Source organism: Pleuronectes platessa, chromosome 6 (genome assembly GCF_947347685.1).
Source record: "Pleuronectes platessa chromosome 6, fPlePla1.1, whole genome shotgun sequence".
In the NCBI taxonomy this organism is placed as follows: domain Eukaryota; kingdom Metazoa; phylum Chordata; class Actinopteri; order Pleuronectiformes; family Pleuronectidae; genus Pleuronectes; species Pleuronectes platessa.
Genome location: NC_070631.1, coordinates 20,589,129 through 20,613,747, shown reverse-complemented (window position 1 = coordinate 20,613,747; position 24,619 = coordinate 20,589,129). Strand labels below are relative to the sequence as shown.

Below are 24,619 nucleotides of genomic sequence, written 5' to 3'. Positions count from 1 at the left end.
TGTGTGCACCATGCCACAGATTACCTAATGAGTTCATCTGTAAATTTGAATAGACGTTTACGACTGATAGTTTGAATAATCTGTGGATTTATATGTAACTCATTTGAGCCTCTCATTAATCATCCCTCACTTACAGGAACTCATATTGTGCACGATGGCTCACTGTCACACTGGCATTAGCAACACCAGTGCTTTAGTGAAGATTATAGTATGAAAGGTCAATCATGACCAAAACTATAAAAGTAAAACAAACGTCATAAACCATAATTAATCTTTACTGTGGGCAAAATACAGACTGTAAATTATTATATAACTGCAGATCGGCATTGAGGTTTGTGAAGCAGATGGAAAGCATGATCAGTGAAGCTTGACACGCGACACCATAATGACATGTCTGTGAAATTAAATGACATTTCTTGTCCCTATTTTCCTTCTCATTAGTCCAAAGTAAAGGGTCTTTAGTAAGAGAGAAGTTCTGACCTTGTTGGATAGAGCAAGGGATTTCATGAGAGAGGAACATCTGATATCACACTGGAGGTAATTTCTCAGTGCAAGAGGTGTCTAATGGCAGATCACAGTGGGACTTCTGTTTAACCGAGACAAACTCAAAGTCAAAGTCTGGATTTTAGATTTTCAAGTTTACTTTTGATCTCATATTTGTTTGATTCAATTTGAACCCCAAAAGCATCTAATCCATATTGTAAAGCAGATAAAGTGTACAGTGCAGTGTGTGTGTGGTCAGGAAGCTCTTGCATGTTTCTACAGGTTCTAACAGTGGATTCAGGAGCATTACGAGGAAATCCAGGTGGAAGTATAAACATCCTGGCACCGTTTAAACAAACATGAGCTTATCTTTGCTCTGTTCTGTATCAATCATACAGCAAGACGTTTCATTTAAGGCTTTATTGCTCAACAAGTGCACCAAAGGCAATGTCAGGTGAATAACTGCGCAATAAATGGACATTTAAGATTTTTTTATTATTATTATTATTAAGAATGAGAGAGAAAGAGAGCAACCTTCAGTTATAATCCCAGCTCAGTGTTTATCAGGATAAATAAATAAAAGTAAAAAATAAATAGACTATTAAATACAGTATAAAACAACAGGGGGGAAAAAGACAAGTTTGCTCTTTGATGAGGGAACTCTCAAAATGTTTGGAAAGACAGCAGAAGTAAGTTACATCTCTTTGGAGGAAGGTGATGGGAAGAACATAAAAAAATATTCAGTTGAGTTATACGGCAAATAGTGAAATCATACAAAATGTACAAAGTGTAATTGCAACCAGTAAAGCAGAAAACAAAATCCCTTATCCGAAGATGGGTCTATCAGCTACAATAAAATCAAAGATACAATTGAAAACAAATTACAAATTCAAGTAAAGGAAGGTGCGCATCAGTAACACAACGATTTGCAGTCATCAATTAAGAGAAGAGGGGGAGGGGGGGTTGAGTTTTGTGTGGGAGCAGACTCCTGCTCCCACACACACTCCTCAAAATGTTTTTCAAAAAGTCTAAATGCTTTATTGTCAAAGCTTACAGAGAAAATGTCTGTTTAGTTTCATCCACTCACCAGAAAAGATGTATGAGAAGCTTCTAAAACATTAACATTGAATTTGCAAAACCAAAACGATTATTAAGTATGAAATCATTTCAACCACAACAAAAGTCATTGTGATTTTTTTTCATTCTTTTTCTACTGGAGGTAAACTTCCCCATCTTCCTCTTCATTACCGGCATGCTAACACATGTGCTGCACTCTAATTGAAACTGGTCGAATTTCGCACTTCAGCTGCTCTCAGACAAGCACTGAACTCCTGATAATCTCCGGACATCCGCTGGATGGGCTGTATGTGAGGAGTTTATCCTGCCAGCCCCCTAGTAAAACCTTTGGGTAATGTCTGAAAAACCTGATGTGAGAAAACGGGGGGGGGGGGGGGGGGGTTGATGACATTTCTAGCACACAACAGAATACAAAAAGAATACAAATATCTCAGGATAAAAGCAGAAGACGCCAACGAAGAGGTCAAGAGAGTTTTTGGTTACTAGAAGCGACCTCGGTGTTGATGTGTTGTGAACAAAAACACGTGATTTCCGACGTTACCTCCTGCTGCACCAGCCCTCACCTCCAGAGTTTCTGTGTTGTAGTGCGCACGTCTGAGCTGAGAACCTCCTGCTGCGTTGATCATGTTTGAAAGTCAAACTCCGGAGAAAGTCTGCATCCCATTGTGAGGACATTCCCCGGAGTTCATGTCTGAAAACAGCTTTTGATACCGTTCCTTTAGTTCAGGAGTTTTTTTTGTCATTTTTCTTGCAATTCTGAGACAAAACGACAAAGAGATCACGAAATTCTTGATCTAAGTGCTACATTATTAGGTCCTAATCGCAATGTTTTTTTGGGGGGTGTCTACCCAAACACAAAGAAAAAAGGAAACAGTGAATCTGTACAAAAAGAGTACCTCATATATATTCTAACACCACTTATTTGATTATAGCTTAATTTCTGCACAGAGCCAGTAGAAGGTCCAGAAACAACACCAGGTCGGTCTGTGTTCACACACCTAACGACACGTCTCTTTAAATCTGGGCCAACTCAAGCTCATCTCAGCCCTCCTGGCGCTCCGTCCTCATTGGTCTAACGGGAAAGGGACCAAAAAGGGCCAATTAAAGGGAGACGCCATGACATCAGCACTGACCACAGACTGAGCCGGGGCTGGATTCCACTGCACCCATACCATCACACTGACTGCGCCTCCCTTGTTTGTTAGACACTGGAGGGAACGAGCTCAGGGTCTAGTCCTGTAGCTGGTCCCACAACTGGATTGATGATTGAAAAAATAATGAATTAATTTGCACTGAATTGTATCTGTACAGAAGACATGGGTAATAAAAATAGATATCTAAATATACAGAGTCTAATCGAGTCATCTACTGCCGTGGTATAATTTGCTCCATTCCCATGTGGACAAGATGAAGAAATCATAAAAATCTGTCTGATTCGGCCGGCCCCAGAGGATGGGCTGATATCCCTCTCGGTTTTGCCGATCCAGCGCCGTCCCTGCAGAGTCGCTCCAGCTCAGCTTAGAGTTCAAAGGGCTGCCTGCTTCAGTGCCCGATTTTAATTCCCTTCGTCGACACGATCACACTGCAAACACGCTCAGGGTGCTCGTCTGGTCCTTTAAACCCAATATGCTGTAGGCAATTCTCTTCAAATGGCCAGGAAGCCTCACCCCGATGTTCTTAATATCCCTGTGAAAGAGAGACATGACAGTACATAAGCAGAGCTGCATGTGGATTTACAGTTTGGACTCGCTCCAACACATCACACACATCCTTCCTGTAATCACAGACAGTTTGTTGAAATGCTAGACGCCGAACAGGTTTGATCGCTGAACCAGGTTGGCTGGGTGGGGTGTCTTCCCTATCAGAAATCTGCCATGGTTTTAATTTATCTTCGCAATTAAAGGTTAATACTGAGGGTTTAACTCTTCGCAAGCACATGATGCAAACCTGCAGAAGCCCTGCAACACAGCCATCCAACGTCACGGCTTTAATTACAGCCTTAATTACTTAACGCGGATTCTCCCAGTTGACCATGAATCACTTGTCTGGCGAGCAGAGGGTGGGCTGTAAATAACTGCTGGTTTCTCAAGAGTGCTACCAGATGCCCCGAGATGGAAAAAACGGGGCCATGAAATCACACCCTTCTGTATGACAAATACTTCAAAAGGGTTTGTCGTCTGCTTTGCAGTCTGCCCATCTTCCCATAATCATGAGCAAGACCAACGGAGATACGTATACCATGGTAGCGGAGAAAGTGTGTGTGTGTGCGGGGGGGTTACTATTGGCTGGTCATGCGGTTAAGAAAAGCTCTGGTGCTCATTATTGCCTCCAAACAACCTTATATCATGTGCTTCACTGAACCCTTTTTTTCCAAAAGGTTGAGCCCATTTTACTAAATTGCCCGCTTAGTGCTCCAACACATCTGAGAAGAGCCATTTGCCTTAAACTATCCCTGTGATGGGTTCAGGGGGTACACTCGGAGTGCACCTCCTCAATCTTTCTACGAGAACAAATGTGACGACTGTGCGGCTTCAAATCTCATCTATCTATTTCAGTTTCCTAATCTCCTCTAGTTGCTCCTGCTCCAAAAAGGTTATTCTCTCCTCCTCCCTCCCTCCTTTAATGTTGGAGAAGCCACAAAAGGCCTTTGCCCTAAACAGCCGAACCCAGTGGTTTTTTCGGGGCTCCAGCAGAAGTGCTGCCCAGGGCTGCGAGTGTGTGTGGGTGAAGGGAGGGATGAGAGAAAGAATGGAGAGAGGAAAGAAGAATAAGGACTGCGGGGACCACAAGCCACCACCACCAGCCCACCACAAATGAGCCCACTCCTTCTCCTTCCCTCTATTGCTTTTTCCATCTCAAACATTTCTCAAGTTGTAGCTAGGGTTAGAGATCATATTGTGCACAAACTATTCTGCTGGCTGTTAAAAAGAAACAATCTTAAGAAAACAAATATATCAACTAGAAGCAGGAAGTTCATTACAGAATTCATTGTGTGTGTATGGGGGGGGGGGGGGTCATACTTCAAGACGTATGTTTATCCTTTTTGACAAAAACCTTAGTAACAAGCAAGTTCAGTAAATAGTTCCAAGCTATTTAAAGAAAATCATATCCCACGTACTCGTTCTTCATCTGGAGGACCTGGTCCATGGTGATGATCCCAGCGCACGTGAAGTTCTCACTGTACTGGTTCATCTTGATGGACTCCAGCCATTCAGACACCGACCTGAAGGGGGAGCCGTCCGAACCGCTGGTGCTGGGCAGGCGGATGGATACACTGCAACCAAACAGAAGTAGATCCAAATATTAGATTCGACTGATAATAATAAACAGGTTTTCCCACAACAAAGGCGGATGACTGAGGACTGTTATTATTTTTGAAGGAAATAAGATGCGGGGGAAAAAAACAGTTGGAGCAGTTGGGGCAGGGGCCGTTTAAGATACAAGCCCGACAGCCCTTTGTTCTTTCTCTCTGTTTCTGAAAATATGCATTTTTACAGATTATCCAAAACAACCGAAATTTATTTTCCTCCAGGAGTTCACATATATTATTTTCATCAGCCGGGCAGGCATCAGGTGTCAGTTTGTCCTTTCAATGGTTTAACTAGACCTTCTTAAAGCAATTCCGCTTTCTTCCCCAAAACGGCCCTCGACATGCCCCTCACTGTTTGTAGGTTAGAGTAAATGGGAAACTGCTGCCAGGGCTGTTTTAAGTTTGTTTGAGAAAATCTGCAGTCAGCCCACATACATTAAATCCAAGTCACTCAATAAGTGTAAGTCAAGGGGCACGTTTAGAATGACAAGTCCAATACAAATCAATTCCAGGTAAAGTATCCATTTTGAATTGGATGAATAAGGCTGCATCCATTCGACTATGTTTTCAATTGTATCAGTGTTTTCAAACTTAAATGATCTCTGTCCACACAAGTGTCCTGACTCTGTTTCAGTTTAATCCCCGTCCATACTAACACCGCTGAAAACATAGATCATGTGACCACTGGCGTACATGTGTGGGCATTGTCACATACTGCTCGAATGATAACTTTGTCATCGTTTCAAAAAACCTGGTTTCTGCCTCTCCAAATTAAAACGCAGTTCAAGCAAGTCCAAAGGCAAAAATCTTTCAAAGCAAATAAAAAAATACACAAGGCCTGTTGACACTGTATTATTATTGTTGTTCCAGGATTTTCAAGATGATAGTGAATCCCTTCATTAGGTTAATTCTTTGCCCAGTCTCCAATCACATTTTTCAAGTTTTCCTCTTTGTGACTGAAGTCTGACTGAGAGTCAAAGTCTACAGCTCAGGCTGCAAACAGAATGTGGCCATCATTAACATCACTGCTCTTTCTATAATTTAGAAAGTTCCCCTTCCTCATGAATACATATCACCAGCCAGACGCAAAACTCACTGAAACTCACAGAGTTCTGAAGAGAGGTTGGACTTAACATGAAATCTGTATTAGTTGTATTGGAAACATTGTGGTTACTCGGCTGTTTCCAAAAAGTGGATGCTGATAGTGGCAGCAGCTACCGTAGCATTAGTACTAGAGAAATATGCATTTCAAGCCCTTAGTCTGGTATGAAAATAAATCTTACCGTGGGTCAAAGTCCGCGATGGTCTTCAGGGAGTCTGGGCTCCGCAGCAACTTGTCCAGCAGGCTGACAATGTCTCCGAAACGTGGCCTCTTGGAGCGATCCTGCAGCCAACACTGCAGCATCAGCTGGTAAACGGTTGAGGGGCAGTCCATAGGCGCCGGCAGCCTAAAGGCCTCGTTGATAGCTTTCATGACCTGCAGGATGTTTATCAGGGGACTGATTAGATCTTCTGTCACTGGTAGCACCCTATCAGTGACAGAAGATCTATGTTGATGTTTGTTAACGAGGAAACTCACCTCATGGTTACTCATGTCCCAGTAAGGCCTTTCGCCAAAAGCCATGACCTCCCACATGACGATGCCAAAGCTCCACACGTCACTAGCTGAGGTGAACTTCCTGTACGCTATTGCCTCTGGAGCAGTCCAGCGAATGGGGATCTTGCCTCCCTGGTCAACAAAAATGCTTCAAGTTAGAGACAGAGAGAAAAAGACTAATACTCATACCCTTCTGCAAGGGTTGACTGAGATGGGTAAGTATATCTACTTACACTTGTGGTGTACGTCCCCTCAGGGTCGTCCTCCAGCACACGGGACAGGCCGAAGTCTGACACTTTACACTCCAGGGTGTTGTTGACCAGGATGTTGCGGGCAGCCAGGTCCCGGTGGACGTAGCTCATGTCAGAGAGGTACTTCATGCCTGCAGCAATGCCACGCAACATGCCCACAAGCTGGAAGGAAGGAATCTCGCCATCGTGGTCCTGACGGGAGAAAACAAACACAAATTAATTTGAGTTTGTCACCAAATAAAAAAGAAACATAAATATGATAGTGCAACATAAAATGCCAGATGTAAATCCTGGCAATAGTGACAGTAGAGAAATTTCCATCAATAAACTGGTATGTGTTGGACTTACTTTCAGGTACCTGTCCAGTGCTCCATTCTCCATGTATTCAGTCACGATCATGGCATGTTTAACTGCACACACACAGAAAAACAACTAAATACTTGCCCCAACTGGCCAGAAATGGAGAGAAATTTGCAAAAATGTGTATCAAAAGTGGCGAAACTCACAGAAATCCTTACATTTGGTGACCACCCCCTCCAACCGAATAATGTTCTGGTGGGAAAACTGTCCCATGATGGAGGCCTCGCTCAGAAAGTCCTGCCTCTGCTTCTCCGTGTAGCCTGGCTTCAGGGTCTTGATAGCCACCGCCACCTCTTTCCTCCCCGGCACCTTCAGAATACCACGGTACACCTCTCCAAACTCGCCTGCGGGAGAAAAAAACCATCAGGAAAGTGATATCAGATGAATGTGCGTTTGATTTTCTTTGTTGGGTTTCCAGCTGAGTGATGAGAAGGAAGTTTTGCCCGGGGCGCTCCTGCAGAGGTGTGTTCTGGCTGCGTGTTGAGAGACCGGGACTATGTTGTGTAATTGGTGGATGGCCTGTGGTGCGGGAGCATGGGAATCAGCTGTCACATGAGGAGAAATGGGGGGATACGCGGCCGTGGGAATCAAGGGGGGGATGGATGTTGAAAAAGACGGCGGGTTCAAAGGGTAAAGGTGGTCTCGCTTGAATAAACGTATCATGTATGAAAGATGTGTAGGGCCCAGGAAGCTGCTCTGATATCCTTCCAAAAATACAGTGTCTGCTACACTTTCTTTTGTGTAAATGTCAACCTGTGCCAAAACACATAGATCCCGCGGCCAAGAGTTGCAACACAACAAAATGTCTCAACTTGTTGGGCGAGAGCTCAGCCAGATAGATGATAATCTGGCGGTTAACTACCGTCAGTCAGCTGCTTGAGCCGTGGAAAAGGCTCAATATAAACAGCGAACCTGGGGATTGGAAAAATCTATCAACATCTCGGAGTTAAGCCCCTCAGCAGATTGTCTCAGCAGGGTTGTCACTCACCAGCTCCAATGACTTTCTGTTTGGTTATGTGGCTGGGTTGGATTTCAGTAGCAAACTTCAGCACGGCTATGTTGGGGTCCTCGTATGTGTGTGGATCCACGTAGGTCTTCAGAGGCTTCAATTGCTCTGCGAGAAAAAGAAAGAGGATTTGTTTAAAACCAATGATTAATATAAATAAATGAAGTAATGAACTAGAGAAAGGAAATTTTTCTGTTCTCTACCTGAGCTGGAGAAGTAGGTGTCCTCTGGTCCTTGTCTGGTGTGAGAGTTTCTTTTCCTGATTAAAGAAATAAAACCCACATGCAAATAAATATTCATCTTTCAAACAACATGTATATCCATATCATCTGCACTCTTTGATATCGATAGCACATAGCAACCTTTGTAACAGTGGTTCTAGGTGTACTTAGATCCCGTCACTGGTGCAATGTGTCCATTCACAGAGAAGCGGCCCTTTGATAAAGGCTGACGACAGACTGTGTTTGCCGAGCTGACTGAAAGACAGACAAGCAGGCAGGAGGGAGGTGGACCGACTGGCCACACTCTGCTGAGTACAGGCCCAGGTCACCTTCACAAAGTGCCTGAAGTCTGCTGCAGAAAGAACCAAGCGCCTCTTATCACCGACAATGTACCACTCTGGACCAATTTCCTTTCAAAAGCCCCGACACTCACTAAAATGTAATCATTGAGCAATGACAAGGCTCATTCAACGCAAATTCTCCCCTAGTGAGAGCTGGGACACAGACACAGATAAAGGGGGAAGAGAAAGGTAGCTAAAGGAAGAGAGAAGGAGAGAGCCAATGCAACGGCCATTTGGCGGCCTCACAAAGGAAGGGCAGAAGAATGAGAGAGGAAGCCGGTAAATGAGGGTGTATGCCAACTGATTAACAGAACAGAGGGAGAAGGAGAGGGAGAGCAGCACTGACCGTCTGCGTAGGAACAGGACCACGACCACTATGAACAACATGGCCGCTCCTCCAACTGCTGCAGCCAAAACCACTGCTGTGTTCGGGTTAGGGTGTCCTGCTGAGGTAAACAAAGTGTAGGCGCACATCAGAGAAATCCTCCACTGAACAACAACAGCAGAGCTTCTTCTACGATGGTTTTTCCCTCTGTACCTTCAGAGGAGGTCTCAAACTGTTCCTCGATGCTGGAGGCCCCGGCGCTGCCGTCGCTGCTGAGGGCCTGCACCCTGAACAGGTACGCTGTGCCGGGGGCCAGTTCGCTGATCTGTACAGAGTTCTTCTCCAGCATGTGCACGACGTAGGTAGTCACATCCAGGTTGTCACCCTAGGAGACAGAGGAAGAGGCATCAGAGAGTTTGAGTGTTATCGTGGAAGCCACATATTTAATTTTTAGCATGTGATTAGTGTCATTAGTGTTCCTCAAACGGTTCTACAATATCACTTTCTATTGTTGGTGTGCTGGATGTTTTATAATTCAGCTCTTGTAATGCATTACAACAAAGACACAAATGGGCTTTTACTTCGGAGACAACTTGCTAAAGAGGAAACTATTCTATAAAACGACATCCGGTCATGATAATTGTTTGTAAACATTTGTGGAATTAGTAGGTAGATTTAACACCAAAGCTCTAACTTGAAACATTTGCCTGGATCTGTTTTTCATGTTAAACTACTTAGAGGATATTTAGCTTTAAACTTTTAGAGTGGGAAATGTATAATAACATAATATGAACTCTAATTTCCACATAGAGCAGAGGATTGAAGCATAGTGGGGTACCTTCTTGCGATAGGTCAGTTCGTAGCGGATGGGCTGAGGCTGGATCCGGGGTCGGGGTGATACGTCCCAGGAGAGGGACAAGCTGGTGGGAGTCCTATCAACCAGTCTCATAGAGGTTAACTTGGGAGGATCTGGAAACAGAGAGTAGTGAATGCTTCAGTATCTTAGGGAAATGAAGACGTCAAAAGATACAGCAGAAATTATGCAATCTGCCCTTTCTGTTCTCACTCCTGCAGAACGATTGGACTAGTAAAGCTGCCGCTGCCTAACAGAGAGTATCTGTCAGTACTGCAGCACAAATATCATCACTCCACTGCCTCATGTCAGCAGCACTCACCTGTGTAGTGCAGAAACGTAGTCAGGGCGCTGGTGGATGGTGGCTTACTGGCGGACAGCGTCACGCCACTGTGTGCCTCCACGGTGAAGGTGTAGTTGAGGTGAGCATCCAGCTCGCTCACTGAAACCTTGGTGTCAGTCAGGCCCGAGCTGCTGGGCTCATAGCGGATTTTCTCTCCGCAGGCCTGGCACACTATGCCCTCGCAGCGCTGGCAATCAACGCTGTAGGTGACGTCAGTTCGTCCTCCGGTGTCTTCTGGTGGACTCCAAGAAAGGAGGAGTTTTCCTGCTGAGAGCTGGGTGGTGGTGGCCACGAGGTCCCGCGGGGCAGAGGGAAGACCTGATTGAAAAAGATATCAAGAGTACAAACAAAGACAAATAAGGGTTGTTCCTTTTTCCCACGACATAAGAAAGTATAAATAAACATCCTTTGAATTTTGAAGGAAGTCACACAATCATGAGATTAAAACCTTTAAACCGTTTACTAATGTTTGCAGGGAATACAAGTGCAACAAGAATAGAATATTTAATCCCTGCTCATCCTACACGAGTCAAACAAAAGTCACTTCCTGTGCCAAATTTTTGTATTTACAATGTGACACTCAGGTGTGACAATGACAGCATTTGACGCTCAAGGCCCTTTTTTCACTGGTTAAAAAAAACACTAACACCGATAACACCTGGTTTTTGTCTACAATGGGAACTGATACAGTTGGAATTTGCTCCTCGGTCATGTGTTTTAATCAGCTCCAATCAGCAGTGATGGAAATGTGACATCTGGATGAATCCGCTAATTTGTCATGACAGCGAGAAGGTGAGAGATCGCCTCGGTTTTCAGTGATTTGTGAGGACAGCAGGGGAGGGGGGGGGGGGGGGGGGGGACAGAACTCCTCTACTGGAAATGGGTAATGAGTTAGTTGCCTTTTTAGTGGGTTTAATTGTGTATACCCTCAATGTTTTCTTAACACAAGCTTCTCATATAAGATCAATGGGTCTCGTTACCTGAGCAGGGTCCAGTAGGGGGATCGGTTGGGGCTCTGTAGAATCCATCCTTGCATGGACAGAACAAAGCCCCGGAGTCGAGCCTCTGGGTGTTGGTAGGACACTGTTCACACTTGTCACTGAGAGCATCGGCTTTGAAGAAGCCAGGCTGACACTCTGCAAAGACAAGAAAAAACATTGACATAAGCAGGAGAACAAGCACACCAGTGACTTCAGGCAACATCCTGTATGATGCGCCACATAGGCAGTTCATTCAAGTGATAAAGATCGGTACTGGTGTGAACTTTTCACCTTGTGAGCAGGACAACGAGGATGAGTGGATGTGTTATTATGTCAAGGCTAAAGGTCAGGTCTGGACGAGTCACAGAGATATAGGAGAGAAAACAGAGGCATGGCTCTGCACAGTGTTGACTCTACTCTTTAAAACACTGTCCATCGCAGCTCACATGAGCCCAGCCCTAAAACTAAAACACATACTCCTTGCGTCGCTGGCACTCCTACTCTTTACTTTTTCAACCAACAACTCCTCTCTGCTGCTGCTTTCCGATTGTCTGTCTGTCTGTCTCTCTGTCTCTCTCTCTCTCTCGCTCTCTCTCTCCCTCTCTCAACAAACACAACCAGTCGTCCCACATTCCACAACAGCAGGTCAGTCTTCAAAGTCGTGAGACAAATCGGAAATGAAGACAACCTTAGTCAAAGAAAGCTCCAAGAATTAGAAGAGAAACAGCTTTATGCTGAGCTTCCTTCTGCACTCAACAGGCTAGTGCATTGTTTTTCCTTCAAACCCCCACAAGCAGACTGTGGAAACCGTATCGCCGAGATAGGATGACATCTAATTTCACACGTCAAACACAGGATAAAGAAATGCAGGTAGAGGATCCAGCTGTGTGTAGCAGTGGTGAAATCTGAACTTAATACGGTGTGAAATTTCTGAGAGGGCGCGCCATGAAGGAGAGTGAAAATGAGACGGCCCCTGCTTTAAGTCTCCAAGAGCATTCCAACGGCTGCTGCTCATGTCCTCACACCATCACACATTCATCCACGTACACACACACTCAGGCACGAGCATATGTAGGCACAAAATACACATACATGTATGCAAAGCACACCCATGGACACATGGGTAAATCAGAAGAAGTATTAGGCTCGCTGCCTGTCACCTGTTCATGTCCCTCTTCCATGTCGATTCAGCCCAGCCATGCACACACTCACACACACACACATACAGTATACATGTATAGTATTACAGACATCTTTCATTTCGTCCCTCCGAGTCATTTGCCTGCCATGTTTAAAAAACTTATGACAGGTAATGATCATAAGATGTTGTCCATGCCAATGAGGAACAGCATTTAGGTGCAAGGGAGATATAGAGAAACAAGAGAAACGAGAGAAAAGAATGAAAGAATACAAGTGGAGATGTCCATGGCGCATGAGTGATCAGACCAGGCAGGAGGACATGATAGCCTATTGAAATGAAGGTTGCAAAGCCAGAGACGGCAGTGCGTGCCAGTGACCAGAGGAAGCAACGGAACATAAAGTCAAAGGCAAACACAAAGTTTTCATGTCAGATTCCAGCTGAGGAGAGGAGACAGAGGAGATTTAAGAAGTGGAGCCAAGGACGAAGATAATATCAGATTCACTCAGAGATACTGTCTCGGTCTATGGCTCCGTTTCAATGCACTTCAGCTGAGTGGAGCTGGTTCTGGAAGCCTTCAGTGACCACACACACAAGACACAGAGCACACGGCTCCCACTCCATTTAAATCATATCAAGGGGATTTACTCGACTGGCCATGAGGTTTACTTCGCCTGCGATCAGCTTTTTTTCCATCATTGTGGCTAAGCTGTGGCGGAGCTGCTGTGAAGAGTTGTGCATTAACTGAGGAGTATGACAACAATGGTGGAGAGAAAACACACTCAGCATGTGAAGAATTTGTAAGTTTGTCCAATAGGCTTGCATGTTACTCAACCCTCCCCTTCAACACAACATCTTTTCTCTTTCTCAGCCAGCTGTTTCACTAAAAACTAGTGCTACTCATTAACAGGCACGAGGCCGAGGATGGGCGAGGCAGGGGAGAGGTGGTGTGAGGGGACAGAAGGTTCAAGAAAGAAAGACAGGAATACTGTATCCTGCTGGGGGCTGAAGAAAAGACGGGAGGAAGAAAAGAGACAGGCTAGGGTGAACTCCTCTATTGAGAAGGGGTAACAGCTGCTGCCTCAAACCCAAATTCATACCCCGACCTCTCCTCCTCGTAATCCCCAAATTCCTTCCTCGCCTCCTTTCTCTCCTCCCAGTCCTCACTAAAAAGGCTCCCAGCTAACCCATTAACATTGCTATTCACCACTGACCAGCAGGCAAGGAGAGTGCCACGCCATTCAAGTGCTGAAAGAAAAAGCATACACACACAAGCATTGCAGATCGGAATAACCAAGATGCCACATGGCAACTGAATAGAGGAAGACTAGCCTCTTTTTGGCGCTACAGGGCCGGCTGCAATGCATCGTGGTCAGGCCTGCGGAGATGATGGCCTTACTCTGCGAGCTGCCTCTATAATCAAGATGCATTCCAGTGCACACCACCCAACAGGAGGCCTGTCGCAGAGCGGCTCCAGTGCAGCTTCATTTTCAGCCTGCCCCTGTGTCATTAAGGTGAAGGAGTTTGTATATCTCTAATGCATGAGTCACAGGGACTGTAAATTCAGATGACTCTCTGCCGAGGTATTTAACAAGAGGATTCTTCGACAAAAGAGCAAAGACTAGTGAAAGGAAAACTTCCTGGTTCCATGGGCAAGGTGGAGGGGGACTTGTTGAATTGTTGCTGGACACAACAGGAAGCAGGAAGCGTGAGGCTGACGCAGCCTTCCTTCCTAAAGCAGCCAATCAAAGCATGGAAACACAGGGGAGCGTGACCAAGAGAAGAACCAGCACTGAGACCACCAGAGTCCAGCGACAGAATAATAACTTAAAAGGAAGCCAAAACGTGTTGATCCAACATGAACAAGGGCTTTAAACCTGGGAGGCAGGGCTGTTTAAGATTAATCCTCCCTCTCATAAACAAATGTCTCTCAGCCTCTTCTAAGTCGGGACATCTGACAAACATAGACCAGCCACTTTCCCCCTCCCTATTGCTACAAAGCAAGGAACTGTTTGTCATTTGAGAGGCCCCTGTGCACCTTGAGTGGCTCTGTGTTTGTTTATTGAGAGTGGGTGCAGGGGCCTGTTACATTCTGGGAGCCTGAGTGGCTCTGGAGTGGGGGTGCCCAAGGCCCCCCCCCCCCCCGGTTTGTCGGCAGGAGTTAAGATGGATGAGATGGCGACAGTGATGAATGTACGGTCAGATAGACGGATGAATGGGTAACATGGGGGCTTGACAACAGAAATCGGCCTCAGGACTGGAAAGGTAAGTGGTATAGGGGGCCCCCCACACAATCAAGTCCGGCGCTGGGCTTCTAAGAGACAGAAAGGTCATGTCTGCCTCAGGGTAGTTGTGAGTTAAACTGTGCATGGCTTACAGGGAGTCAGTGGCCAAGTAAAACAAACACATGCTCGCAGTGATGAGGAGGAGGAAGAAAGAGTTGCAGCAGCAGCCGGTGGCCTGTCTCGGTGGGAAGGAGGTTAAATTCAGAAGTATGGCCCGTGAACAATAAAAACATGTTGGAAAAACAAATCCATACAAAATAAAGACAATATCTTGATCCTAATCAGGGCAGCTCCACAAATATATTCTGGAGGAGAGCGAGTCCTTTCTCCATCTGCAGCCTCAACTACTTCACCTCTCCTCCCCATCCCCCATTTGTCTTTCCCGAGGTGCTCAGACCCGTAATTGCAATATGTCATGTCATTTTGTTTGTATGCACGGTGACAACGTGTCATTAGCATTTTGGGGGAGTCGGATGTTCTGTGGAACAAAGGGGGTCTCTGATGGGGGAGGTGAGCCAGAAACATGAGCCAGGGGTCACTGAGGTAGACAGGAAGGGAGGGGTGGAGTGGTGGGCAGCAAAGGTGTAGGGGCTGATGAAAGTGTGCGCATGTGGGGGGGTTGTGGGGACATTAGTCAAAAGGATTAGCTGACCAATGGAGCAGCTGTAAGGGCATTACATCTGTTTTACAATTGCACTCAGGCTTTCATCTGGGGTTGTTAACAAAGGTAATAAATTCCCTGAATCCCCCCTTCTCCTTTCACTAGCTCTGTCCAACCAGACCCAGAGACAGAAGAGGAATACTGGGACTGAAGAGTGGATTCAAGGAGGCACGAGGCACGCTCAAAAATAAAGTGAAATAAAGCAGAGGCCCTGAGGAAACAAATCCTGGCTGACATAAAAATGTCACAGACTGTTTCCTGAGTTTCCTCAGCTGCAACACAGCCATGGTCATCTGGTCACGTTTCTCCGTGTTGCTGGTCAAATCCAGACAGCCAGGTGGGAAACACAACACCGGTTTTACTGCACCGCTCTGAGCCAACAGGTCACACACTGGAAGCCAGTCCACTTCCTGGTTAGGGGAAGGGGGACAAATGGGACCAAATGCACTAATAAACGGAATGACTTATCAGGCGGGACAACAAAATGTGGCTGAGCGATGCCGCCGAGTGCCGAGCGACAATGGAAAGCCCTGAGCCAACGGGTTGGGGAGTCACCGAGGGATTAGGTGACCTCCGGTTTCCGCTGCGGGCTCGTCCTGTTAGCAGTGAAGGGTGGGTGGGTTGGTGGGGGGGGGTGTTACTGACTGACATGGTGGAAGGAAAGTGCTGACCTCACACACCAGCAGTACAATACAATGCGCTTAACATTGCCCTGGATTCCCTCCCCGTCCACCACCAACACAACACACACACAAAGATACACACAACCTCCAGGCTCAGGAATGTCATCAAGAGGAAATATGTCCCAACTTCCCCACCACAACCAACACACATGCTGAACAGGCGAGAATGGCTGAGGCTCAGTTATGTGACTAATGGCAGAAATGAAATCAGGAGCGTGTACTTGAACTCAAACAAACACATAGAAAACAGGGGAATGTTTCGGCAGACATTTAATGAAGGATTTACAGTTATATTTTGTTACTGTATAATCACCTAAAACTGAGAATCATTATGTTTTCCGCTAAATTCTACACACTAAACCTTTGAGGTCCTTCCCTAAACAAATCTCTGAATCATTAATTAGCTACGAGTGATCATTGGCTAGCCTGTTCTCTTTATGATTATAATCTGTAATTGCGATATACAATTTTCATATCAAGTGGTAAATAAACAGGGAAACAAATGTATCAATAAATGCAGCTTTAAATATGCACCATATTTTGTTTTCGCCATTCTAACAACCATTTAACAAAATCCTCATCTGTGGGTTCGAGTTAATATGTCGGCCTCCACCCTAAAAATGGCCGATCCAGCAAAAACAGATTGTCATTAGCTTCAATGTGCAGCACATCCAATGATAACATAGACAGGTTTTACATAATAGTTGACACAGAGTGGTTTATATGCTTACTGACGCATCAAAGGCTCGAAACCATCAGATTGATCAACACTTCGTAAACCACAACAGCACAAACCCTCAAATGCACAATAAAGCGCTCCAGAGGCCTGCGGCTCTAATCTCTGCTACATTTCCTGTCATCTCCCTCACAGTAACTGCCAGTGCTCTGTTCACTAAATATTTGACCCAACAAGACGGTGCACGACATCACTTGAAAGCACCTTCAGCGTCCCCCCATTAAACCAACTCCCACAAGTTCAGCCTGCTAGCAGACGTTACCTTGGCACAACATCTGAGAGATCCACAAATTCAGTGTAATCAGTGTCGCTCTCCTGAGCCGATCAAGACAAGGAGAGGTTATATCCAGCCCGCTCATCTAAATGAGCAGCGCTGTCCGACCTACACCTTTATTTTACATTTCAGAGTCCGGCCACAGAGGCCACAAGCCCAGGGAATTCAAGCAGAAAATATCAGTGTGGGGATTATCCCACCGGAGTGAGATGATTCCATTATGTGAAATCTACCCTAAGCCAACTAAATCAAATCCCTGAGACGCTGAGGTGTGGCGCTATGTTCACATTGCTTCGTATACTCCCCATCAGATAAGCTGAAATTGCACAAGTCCTGGGTCTTAAAGGGTCTGGGGATATTATGACGAACCAGCTTGTTCCAGGTACGAGCAGAGTTAAAGACTGTTCAGCATGTAACACTTGATCCCGGCTTTTGTACAATGTATATTTCAGACAGAACAGTAATCCAAATCCCCAAAATACAGCAACCAAAACAGAAACCTTACATTTCACCTTCATTAAATGTGTATGCATTTACAACTATCCGAAAAGGGCCAGTTTTTTTGTCCCGCTCTGCTAAACCCTCTGATTGGCAGAATTGTTCAAATTTTGTGAGGAGTGGAGAAAGGTATTCATGAGAGAGCAAGACAAAATCTGTATACAGTCTAAATAGTTCCATCAGGGCCGTGTGAAACGGGATGTTTAAACTCTATTGGTGTCATATCCATGACCTGTGCCAAAAATACAGCCAAAAATAACAGTCGCTCTGTGATTTCATAGACAACAAGATCACAACAAATGAGGAAAAAACGGATTGTTTGTACTTGGTACTGCTTGCGCAACAAGCTCCCGAGTGCATTGCATTTATGGTCATGGGAATAATGTCTTGAGATAAGAAAACTCTCAAATAAATACAAGACAAGAGGAAAACTGAGGCCTAAGCAGAAAGAGTCTTCGGGGAGGACGTTGAGAGAGATGCAGAGAACGGCACAAAGGCAAAAAAAGCCAGCAGAACCAGTAGTTACTTTGCATAAAAAGCACAAACACACCCAAGTCAATTACTACCCATACCAATCACTCACCACAGCGCACTCACACAGCTGTAACTTAGTCACCAACTGTTACACATCAGCTGAGGATGAGTTTGGAGACACGGTCAGAGAGGGAAGGAGGGGTGGGTGGGGGGACTCGGGAAAATCGTTTACTGGAACCTCTTTGGCGAAAGAAATAATAACTTTACTGGAACTCAGTGGACAGTTGTTCCACCAAGACGCCATTTTCTCCGAGGCACCAAAAACTGCCTTGAGCGGTCTAAATATTCCACACAGTGTCTCCCTTTTTAAATACAGCCTTGCGGAAACCATAATGTGGGATTAAGCCCTATTTGTTGAGGCTTTAGTGTGGCTGACGAGGTGTGGACCTGGACGGTTACACACAATCCCGAGGACCAGACGGTGCAGCCAGTGGTCCTTTGTGGGGATGACACAAGTATGCTGTTCTATTGTGCCAGGGAGGATTATGGGTAAGGAAGGGCGTGATAGGCAGTGGAGGAAAATGGTCTAAGTGTCAACAGTGAGACACAAGTGGAAACACAGCCAGAATTGAAAAGGCAACCACCTAAATGCAAAAAAAGTTCCAATGTTTTTTTTCCTGCATTTAAAAAGAGATAAAAGGGGAGATTAAAGGCGAATCTTTTATTTTTGTTGGTTACACTAATTAATCTACTCACGTACAGCACCTTAATATATTTTTAGGTGTGCAAGTATTTTTACTTAGTTAAACTTCTGAACACTTCTTTCTAGGGAAAGAGGGTTTCGTCCTTGAATTTCATCAAAATCTAAAAAGAAGCTGGTAATGTATCAGAGAGGGTTTGTGAGAAAAAAGCAAATAAACATCAAAATGAGTGCAGAGAAGAAGAGAGATGCATAAAAGCTTTAAGAACACACACAAAAAAACAGTCACGAGACTTATGACGATCATGTTAACAAACATAAATCTTGACCTCAGTTTTCATCAGACCTTCTCTACTTCAGTCATTTGACAGTTGATGCTGATGTATTTTGAGAACAAAAATAATTCTCCGTTTACAGATGACTGCAGTGCTCACAGTAAAAACAAAGCCCCGGTCTGTGCCTTGCTTCAGACGGATTTGATTTACAACAAGCACATAAAAGCTTTTACATTTGCTTCTCTAAACACTCTGGTGGGTCTGCAGGGCACAGGGAGGGATGTGTTTTATCTTTAGAGTCTGTTTGTCTGAAAGAAGGACTCTATAGTTAGTATATGAGGCACAGTTGGCCTCCGAGAGAGGAGTGCCTCATGCCACCTACAGATACCTCAACGGGCGGCTTAAGGAAAAACAGAGACTGGAAACACACTTTGACGGACGAGTGATCTCCAAGCCAAGAGCACCAGAGCAGTGAGTGCTGATGACGAGACGAAGACGAGAACCAGATAAAGTCACAGATTTCTGCTTTAACAGGTCCTGTGGGGCCGAGGAGCCATAAAACTGAGCGATCACATCGCTGAACATGGAAACTTTCAACCCAAGTAAGAAGAAAAAGCACCACAAGTCAAGTTTTGCGGTTTCTCCCTCAACAGCGCGCAGCCCCGGAAAAGAGTAGGGAGAATGATTAACTGTGTCTGTATTAGATTCCATCGAAAGCCTTTTTGAGCCGTACAACTCAAACCTGCACTGCAGCCCTATGATTCATGTCCACCTTCCTACACAACTGCCCTCATGCATCTCATACCCAACATTTGACTTCATCTAGTCATCCAGGGGAGGGGGGGGGGGGGGGTGTTCAGTAAGTTTTATGTGAGGCCTGATGTGGTGCTGCTCTTCCTCCCCTGGGAATTCCACAGGACTGGAGTAATGCTGGGAGGCTCCTCCTCGGCAAACTGATCAGGAATGTACCGACCAAGTGGGAGAGGAGGTGGAGGTGGGCTCCTCCAGCCTCGCACGGGAAACACAGCTCCTCATTGTTCGCCCTACCTTTACATTCCATTCCTCACCTCTCTCTGTTTCAGAAAGAAATCACACCGCTCCACTAAACACAACCTCTCGATCACTTTTGTGTGACTCTTCTCTCTCGCTCCTTCCTGCCTCTCCTACTTCTCCGCCTCCTTCCTAATCATCTCACCTGGCACTTTCCTGCAGCTAGAAATGAAGTAGTGACAGAAAACTTCATCACTTTGATCAACTTGTTGCCAGTTGAAGGGAAAGCCAAACCAGTAAGAGCAGGCAGCATGTGGACTTATAACTGTAGTCCGAGGTGAGCGTGCCCGGGGGCGATCACGAGTACTCATACCTGTACAAGTGTGTTTCAGGTCAAATGTGCATGTGTGTGAGTACAAATGAGTGTGCCAAACAAAAGCAGCATGAGAGGAGGAGGACTGCTTTGGGCTGTTCTGTCATGGAACAGATCTCAACAGGTCCTTGCATGTCAGCCTGTTGTATGTGCACATACACAGCTTGAGTCACACAATACACCCCATAGCTGAGGCTCAGCATGTTTGTGAAAACAGACAGGGAAGAGGGACAGAAGACGGACATGTCGGTGGCATGCCCGATCACATGAAGAGGGCCTCTGAGCCCCCCCACCAGCATTTAAGATGCTAATCCATCACAGTACAGTAGCCTCCCGACTTCTTTCATCACACTGACAGCCCTTCCCACAACAACGAAAGCCTTTTTTTTTTGCACGACTCAAAAACTAAGCCCAAAAACTAAGCCCAAACTACAAAGTCAAAAGGACTGAGTGATGGCTACATGCTGCAGCACACCCATAAGATAAGAGAATGAGAGAGCAGGAAATCACCTGATGCAACAGGCTGTAAGTTATGTACTAGGTGTTGTCACAGGTGAAGTGTTAGAGCTTGACTTCCTGTTCAATGAACAACTTCTTAAATGGTTTCAAGTTAGGATTGTTGCCAAAATAAAAGATTGATAAAGATTTCTCCATATCTGGTGCTAACAGATTGCTTTTTTGATCTAATCAGAGAAGAAACTAAATTTAGGTTTTCAAAAGAGGGAACAACCAAAATTTTAGCATTTAATAGTATAAGCAAATTGTGCATGATAAAACTTCTCCACTGAGCTGAGATCCACACCCGAAACTCAAAAGTGTATTTCCTAATTTTATAGGTATCGGTTCAAGGTCAGGGACGATGCTGTGACATGTACTAGTAGGCCTAAACATTCCTTCCATCACAGAGGGGCCGTGTCAGCCAAGGGGAGAATTCCATTGAACAATGATAATAGCAGCTATGATAAATATCCGCAAACTGCCATTCAACCTACGACAAAGGAATTGAGGTAAAGTGGGGACCAAAGCCAAATTGTCAATAAAAAAAAATGACATTATCATAACAACTTAATCCTGGATTTAAATCAACATAAGATGATGTGGCCCTTACCTTGACACGTATCTTTGACCTCTTCATAGCCTGGTCTGCACTGACACTGTCCAACTGGCACCACCCACTCTCCATCCACGGTGCAGTAGATGCGAGGCTGCTCCTCGCTGACTGCGTTATCCACACAGACCCCGCTCACTTCCCTAAGAGCCTGGTTTTCTCCTCCTGCCACGGTCTCAGGGAATGACGCAAGGCTCTTCACTGTGGATGCACACGTTTTGTAGTAGACTCTGACAGAGAGGAGAGCAACGCAGGCTCCAATGTCTTGAAAAGCCAAGTAGAAGCCTTTTCGAGACAGGTTTTCCACCACTTTGGTCTCTGTGTTGATGCGTAGGTCGTTTTTGCCAGTGATCTCGTCGGGAGCAATGGTGGCCACTTTCTTAAACTGGCCCTTGCGGAAGGTAGTGCCCACGTCTGCGTCCGACTCAGATGTAAAGAGGTTGAAGGTTTCTTTGCAGGTCAGCGAGGCACCGTCGAACGAGTTGCAGTCACGCACAATAAACTGGATTTCAACGAAAACCCGCGAAGCCGATGGACGCCTCTGGATGAAGGTGGTGCGCAGCCAATTGTCCTGGTCACGTTCCCCAACATTGCAGATGGAGTAGGTGTAGAGCTGGGAGCCATTCAGAGTCCTCTGGACGACCTCCCACTGAAACAAACCACAGAAATCAACAAGTTTAGAGGTAGGAACAGTGACCCCTGGGGAGCCCCTAAGAAAGCTGGGCCGAACCAGCGCTGTAAGGGAGGCAAAAATAAAAAAGGACCAAAGCAGTTCACATGCGAGTTCCACCACTGTAATCTAAACCTGGAAACAAAAACAGTCTGCATGAAGGGACACCCATGGCCTCACACATTGCTTAATTGCTCCCCCAGAATATTTTAGTAGCCCTTCAATGCAATAACACATTTCTGCAACGTGGAGAACTCCATTTTATTAGCATTTACAGCATGGACTGAGTGTGAGAAAGCATGTGTGACATTGCAAAGATTCCAAATTATTTCCTTCGCATGCCATCGCTAATGTTGGCATCTTCCCCAAATGTTAACGCTCGCAGACTAAATAATAGGACAGATATTTGGAAAACAAAAACCCACTGTGTCTTTTAACATAACCTTGGCTCTTGAGGAACAACTGTGGCAGTGGCAGAGCCTTTGCTTTTAATCAAAGAAATGTGCTTTGTTGGCCGAGTGTGTGGCTCTGCATATAAACGTGATGTACAACAGCAGGACCAGCACCTCTATTAAACAGCTGGTGAACCTTTTATGAGGGGCCTTTAAAACTTAAAATAATAATTCTCATAAGTGATGGTGGTTACATGAGTACACATCACTGTAAAAAATGTTTCCAGTGAACTTCTAAAATTTACAACAACACACCATGCCGAAGTTAAACGTGGGTTTTAAGTGATTATTTAGGCAGAGAAACCTCTTTGAGAAAAGTAGGGTGAGCCACTGTAAACAGCCCCTCTGCACATGCCTCAGAGTCATCAGCATATGAAATGAGTTTATTTACAGCTAATTTGCATGAGCCGGACCAGGCAGTTTCTTTGAAACCACAACACAGAGGAGGAGACACAAGCCTCCTGTGTACTGACAGGTAGCCACAGTGTTTGGTTGTACTATTATCAAGACACCACTCTGAACATAGAGGTTTTACCATGGTTTAAGGAAAAGGTAGCTCTGGCTGATTAATGCCGTCTGAAACCCCTCCCCCTCTGAAAAGAGGTACCACATGCTGCAAACTTTAAAAGTTAATTGCCCTCCAACATACAATTCTAGAGCTGAAGCCTTGAAACCACAAGAAGCCACAAGTATTTCCAGTTCAGCGCTAGCAGCTATTCTGTCTGCCTAAGGTTCGGTGCAGTCCAGACATGCTCTGCAGGCAACTCCTAATAGGATCCAACAATTCTCTCTGTCATCCATTCCCAAGCAACCATTAGGCTCTAATTGACAGATTTGATAGAAACCTGACATGTAGACACACACACACACACACACGAGGTCCACTGACAAGCACTCAGTCAATATTTTACTGGAGGCTTTCTGCTCAGCGAGATTTTCCCTGCACATTTTCTTCAAGCACATTTATCCTAAGGCAAATTCCAAGTGAAAAGTGGGACTGGGAGGAGGAGGCGATGGAGCAATACTCACCCCGGGTTTGTCTCCCTGACCTAAGGGCCATGTCAGCCAGCCCAGTTCACCTTCTGTTGCCCTCATATCCAATAGAACCTCTGTGGGGACATGAAGACACCGTCAGTACTTGAGGATAAACATTTAATCTCATGAACAAAGATCATCCAAATCTAAGGCAGTATATTTCACCAATAAATATGTTTATTTATTTATAGGTCATTGTACAGATAAAGACATGTACTATTTACAGTGAATTCAGGTGATGGTTGCACAATCACCCTTAAGCTGAAAATATGTAATAACTACTTCACAAGGCTGTCTCACACGGACAGGTTTTGTAGTTTGAAAAAAGAATTTGAAACTCTAAACCCTCGCTGTAGACGTATATGCAGTTTTAGCTTTATTTGGCAAATGCAGCCTCGTGACTTACAGTTCAAATTATATATTTATCAGTATAATTATTTACTTACTTATACATATGCATTACTTATACCCGGCTATACTTTAATTAGGTTACATTTTGTTTAGGTTTTGCAGTTATATGGGTGTTAAATTAGGTAAAAATAAAATTGATCACTGAATATCGAAAACTCAGACAAATACACAATCTGATCCACAACTTTCAACAAACTTTCTCCAGAACAATTCACCTGCTGGTGTTGGAAAGCTCAGAGGAGCGCACATGCAGACGCAGTCTCAAATCAATAGATCATCAATTTACAAAAAAGGTAAATGAAGGACAACCATAGAAACACTCGTAGACGTGAACTGTGTTGTCGTGGAACAAGACTTTGAGACGCAATGTTACTGTCACAGGAGTAGGAGACAATGTTTCCTGGTTGGAGAGAGTTCCTCCAGCAGTTTACTCCGCATGGCACGCGTGCTCACAGCCCTTCAGGGTGAAGTTAGAGAACTTTCTTTAAAAATGAACAAAGCGTACTCACCCTCTTTAGACTGCAATGTGATAAGTATACCGTTAATGAGTACATAAGAAAATAATAAAGGTCTGACTCCTCGAAAGAAATCCATTTTCCTATGTCTCTCTCTCTCTCTCTCTCACACACAAACACACACACTCTGCTCCTGGGCTTGACTGGGACTGCTCTGAGCCGAGCGCTGCGCTGCTGCTCATTCACAAACGAGC

The 24,619-nt window shown here is 45.1% G+C and overlaps 1 protein-coding gene across 2 annotated transcripts; it reads right to left on the bottom strand.

Moving 5' to 3' along the window:
* Window positions 1–888: 888 nt before the first annotated feature.
* epha2b (eph receptor A2 b) lies at window positions 889–24,596 on the bottom strand. Of its 2 annotated transcripts, none has more exons than XM_053424973.1 (17): window positions 24,420–24,596; window positions 23,494–23,573; window positions 21,343–21,991; window positions 11,148–11,303; window positions 10,147–10,485; window positions 9,810–9,940; window positions 9,185–9,356; window positions 8,993–9,092; window positions 8,288–8,343; window positions 8,067–8,192; window positions 7,225–7,422; window positions 7,067–7,128; window positions 6,701–6,910; window positions 6,450–6,599; window positions 6,154–6,347; window positions 4,679–4,834; window positions 889–3,246 (listed from the first exon to the last, which is right to left on the bottom strand). In XM_053424973.1, the coding sequence occupies exons 1-17, from the start codon at window positions 24,502–24,504 to the stop codon at window positions 3,138–3,140; spliced, it is 2,973 nt and encodes a 990-aa protein (XP_053280948.1). In that variant the 5' UTR covers window positions 24,505–24,596; the 3' UTR covers window positions 889–3,137. The 2 variants fall into 2 exon arrangements, with proteins under 2 accessions (XP_053280948.1, XP_053280950.1); XM_053424975.1 differs by having other exon boundaries at window positions 7,237–7,422.
* Window positions 24,597–24,619: the final 23 nt, after the last annotated feature.

Excerpts from the sequence above, each read along its gene's own strand:
- epha2b (XM_053424973.1), bottom strand. The coding sequence starts at position 24,504 with ATGGATTTCTTTCGAGGAGTCAGACCTTTATTATTTTCTTATGTACTC. Across the intron at positions 11,304-21,342 it reads GGTCAAAGATACGTGTCAAG|AGTGTCAGCCTGGCTTCTTC; the intron begins GTAAGGGCCACA and ends TTGTCTTTGCAG. Across the intron at positions 6,911-7,066 it reads CACTGGACAGGTACCTGAAA|GACCACGATGGCGAGATTCC; the intron begins GTAAGTCCAACA and ends TTCTCCCGTCAG.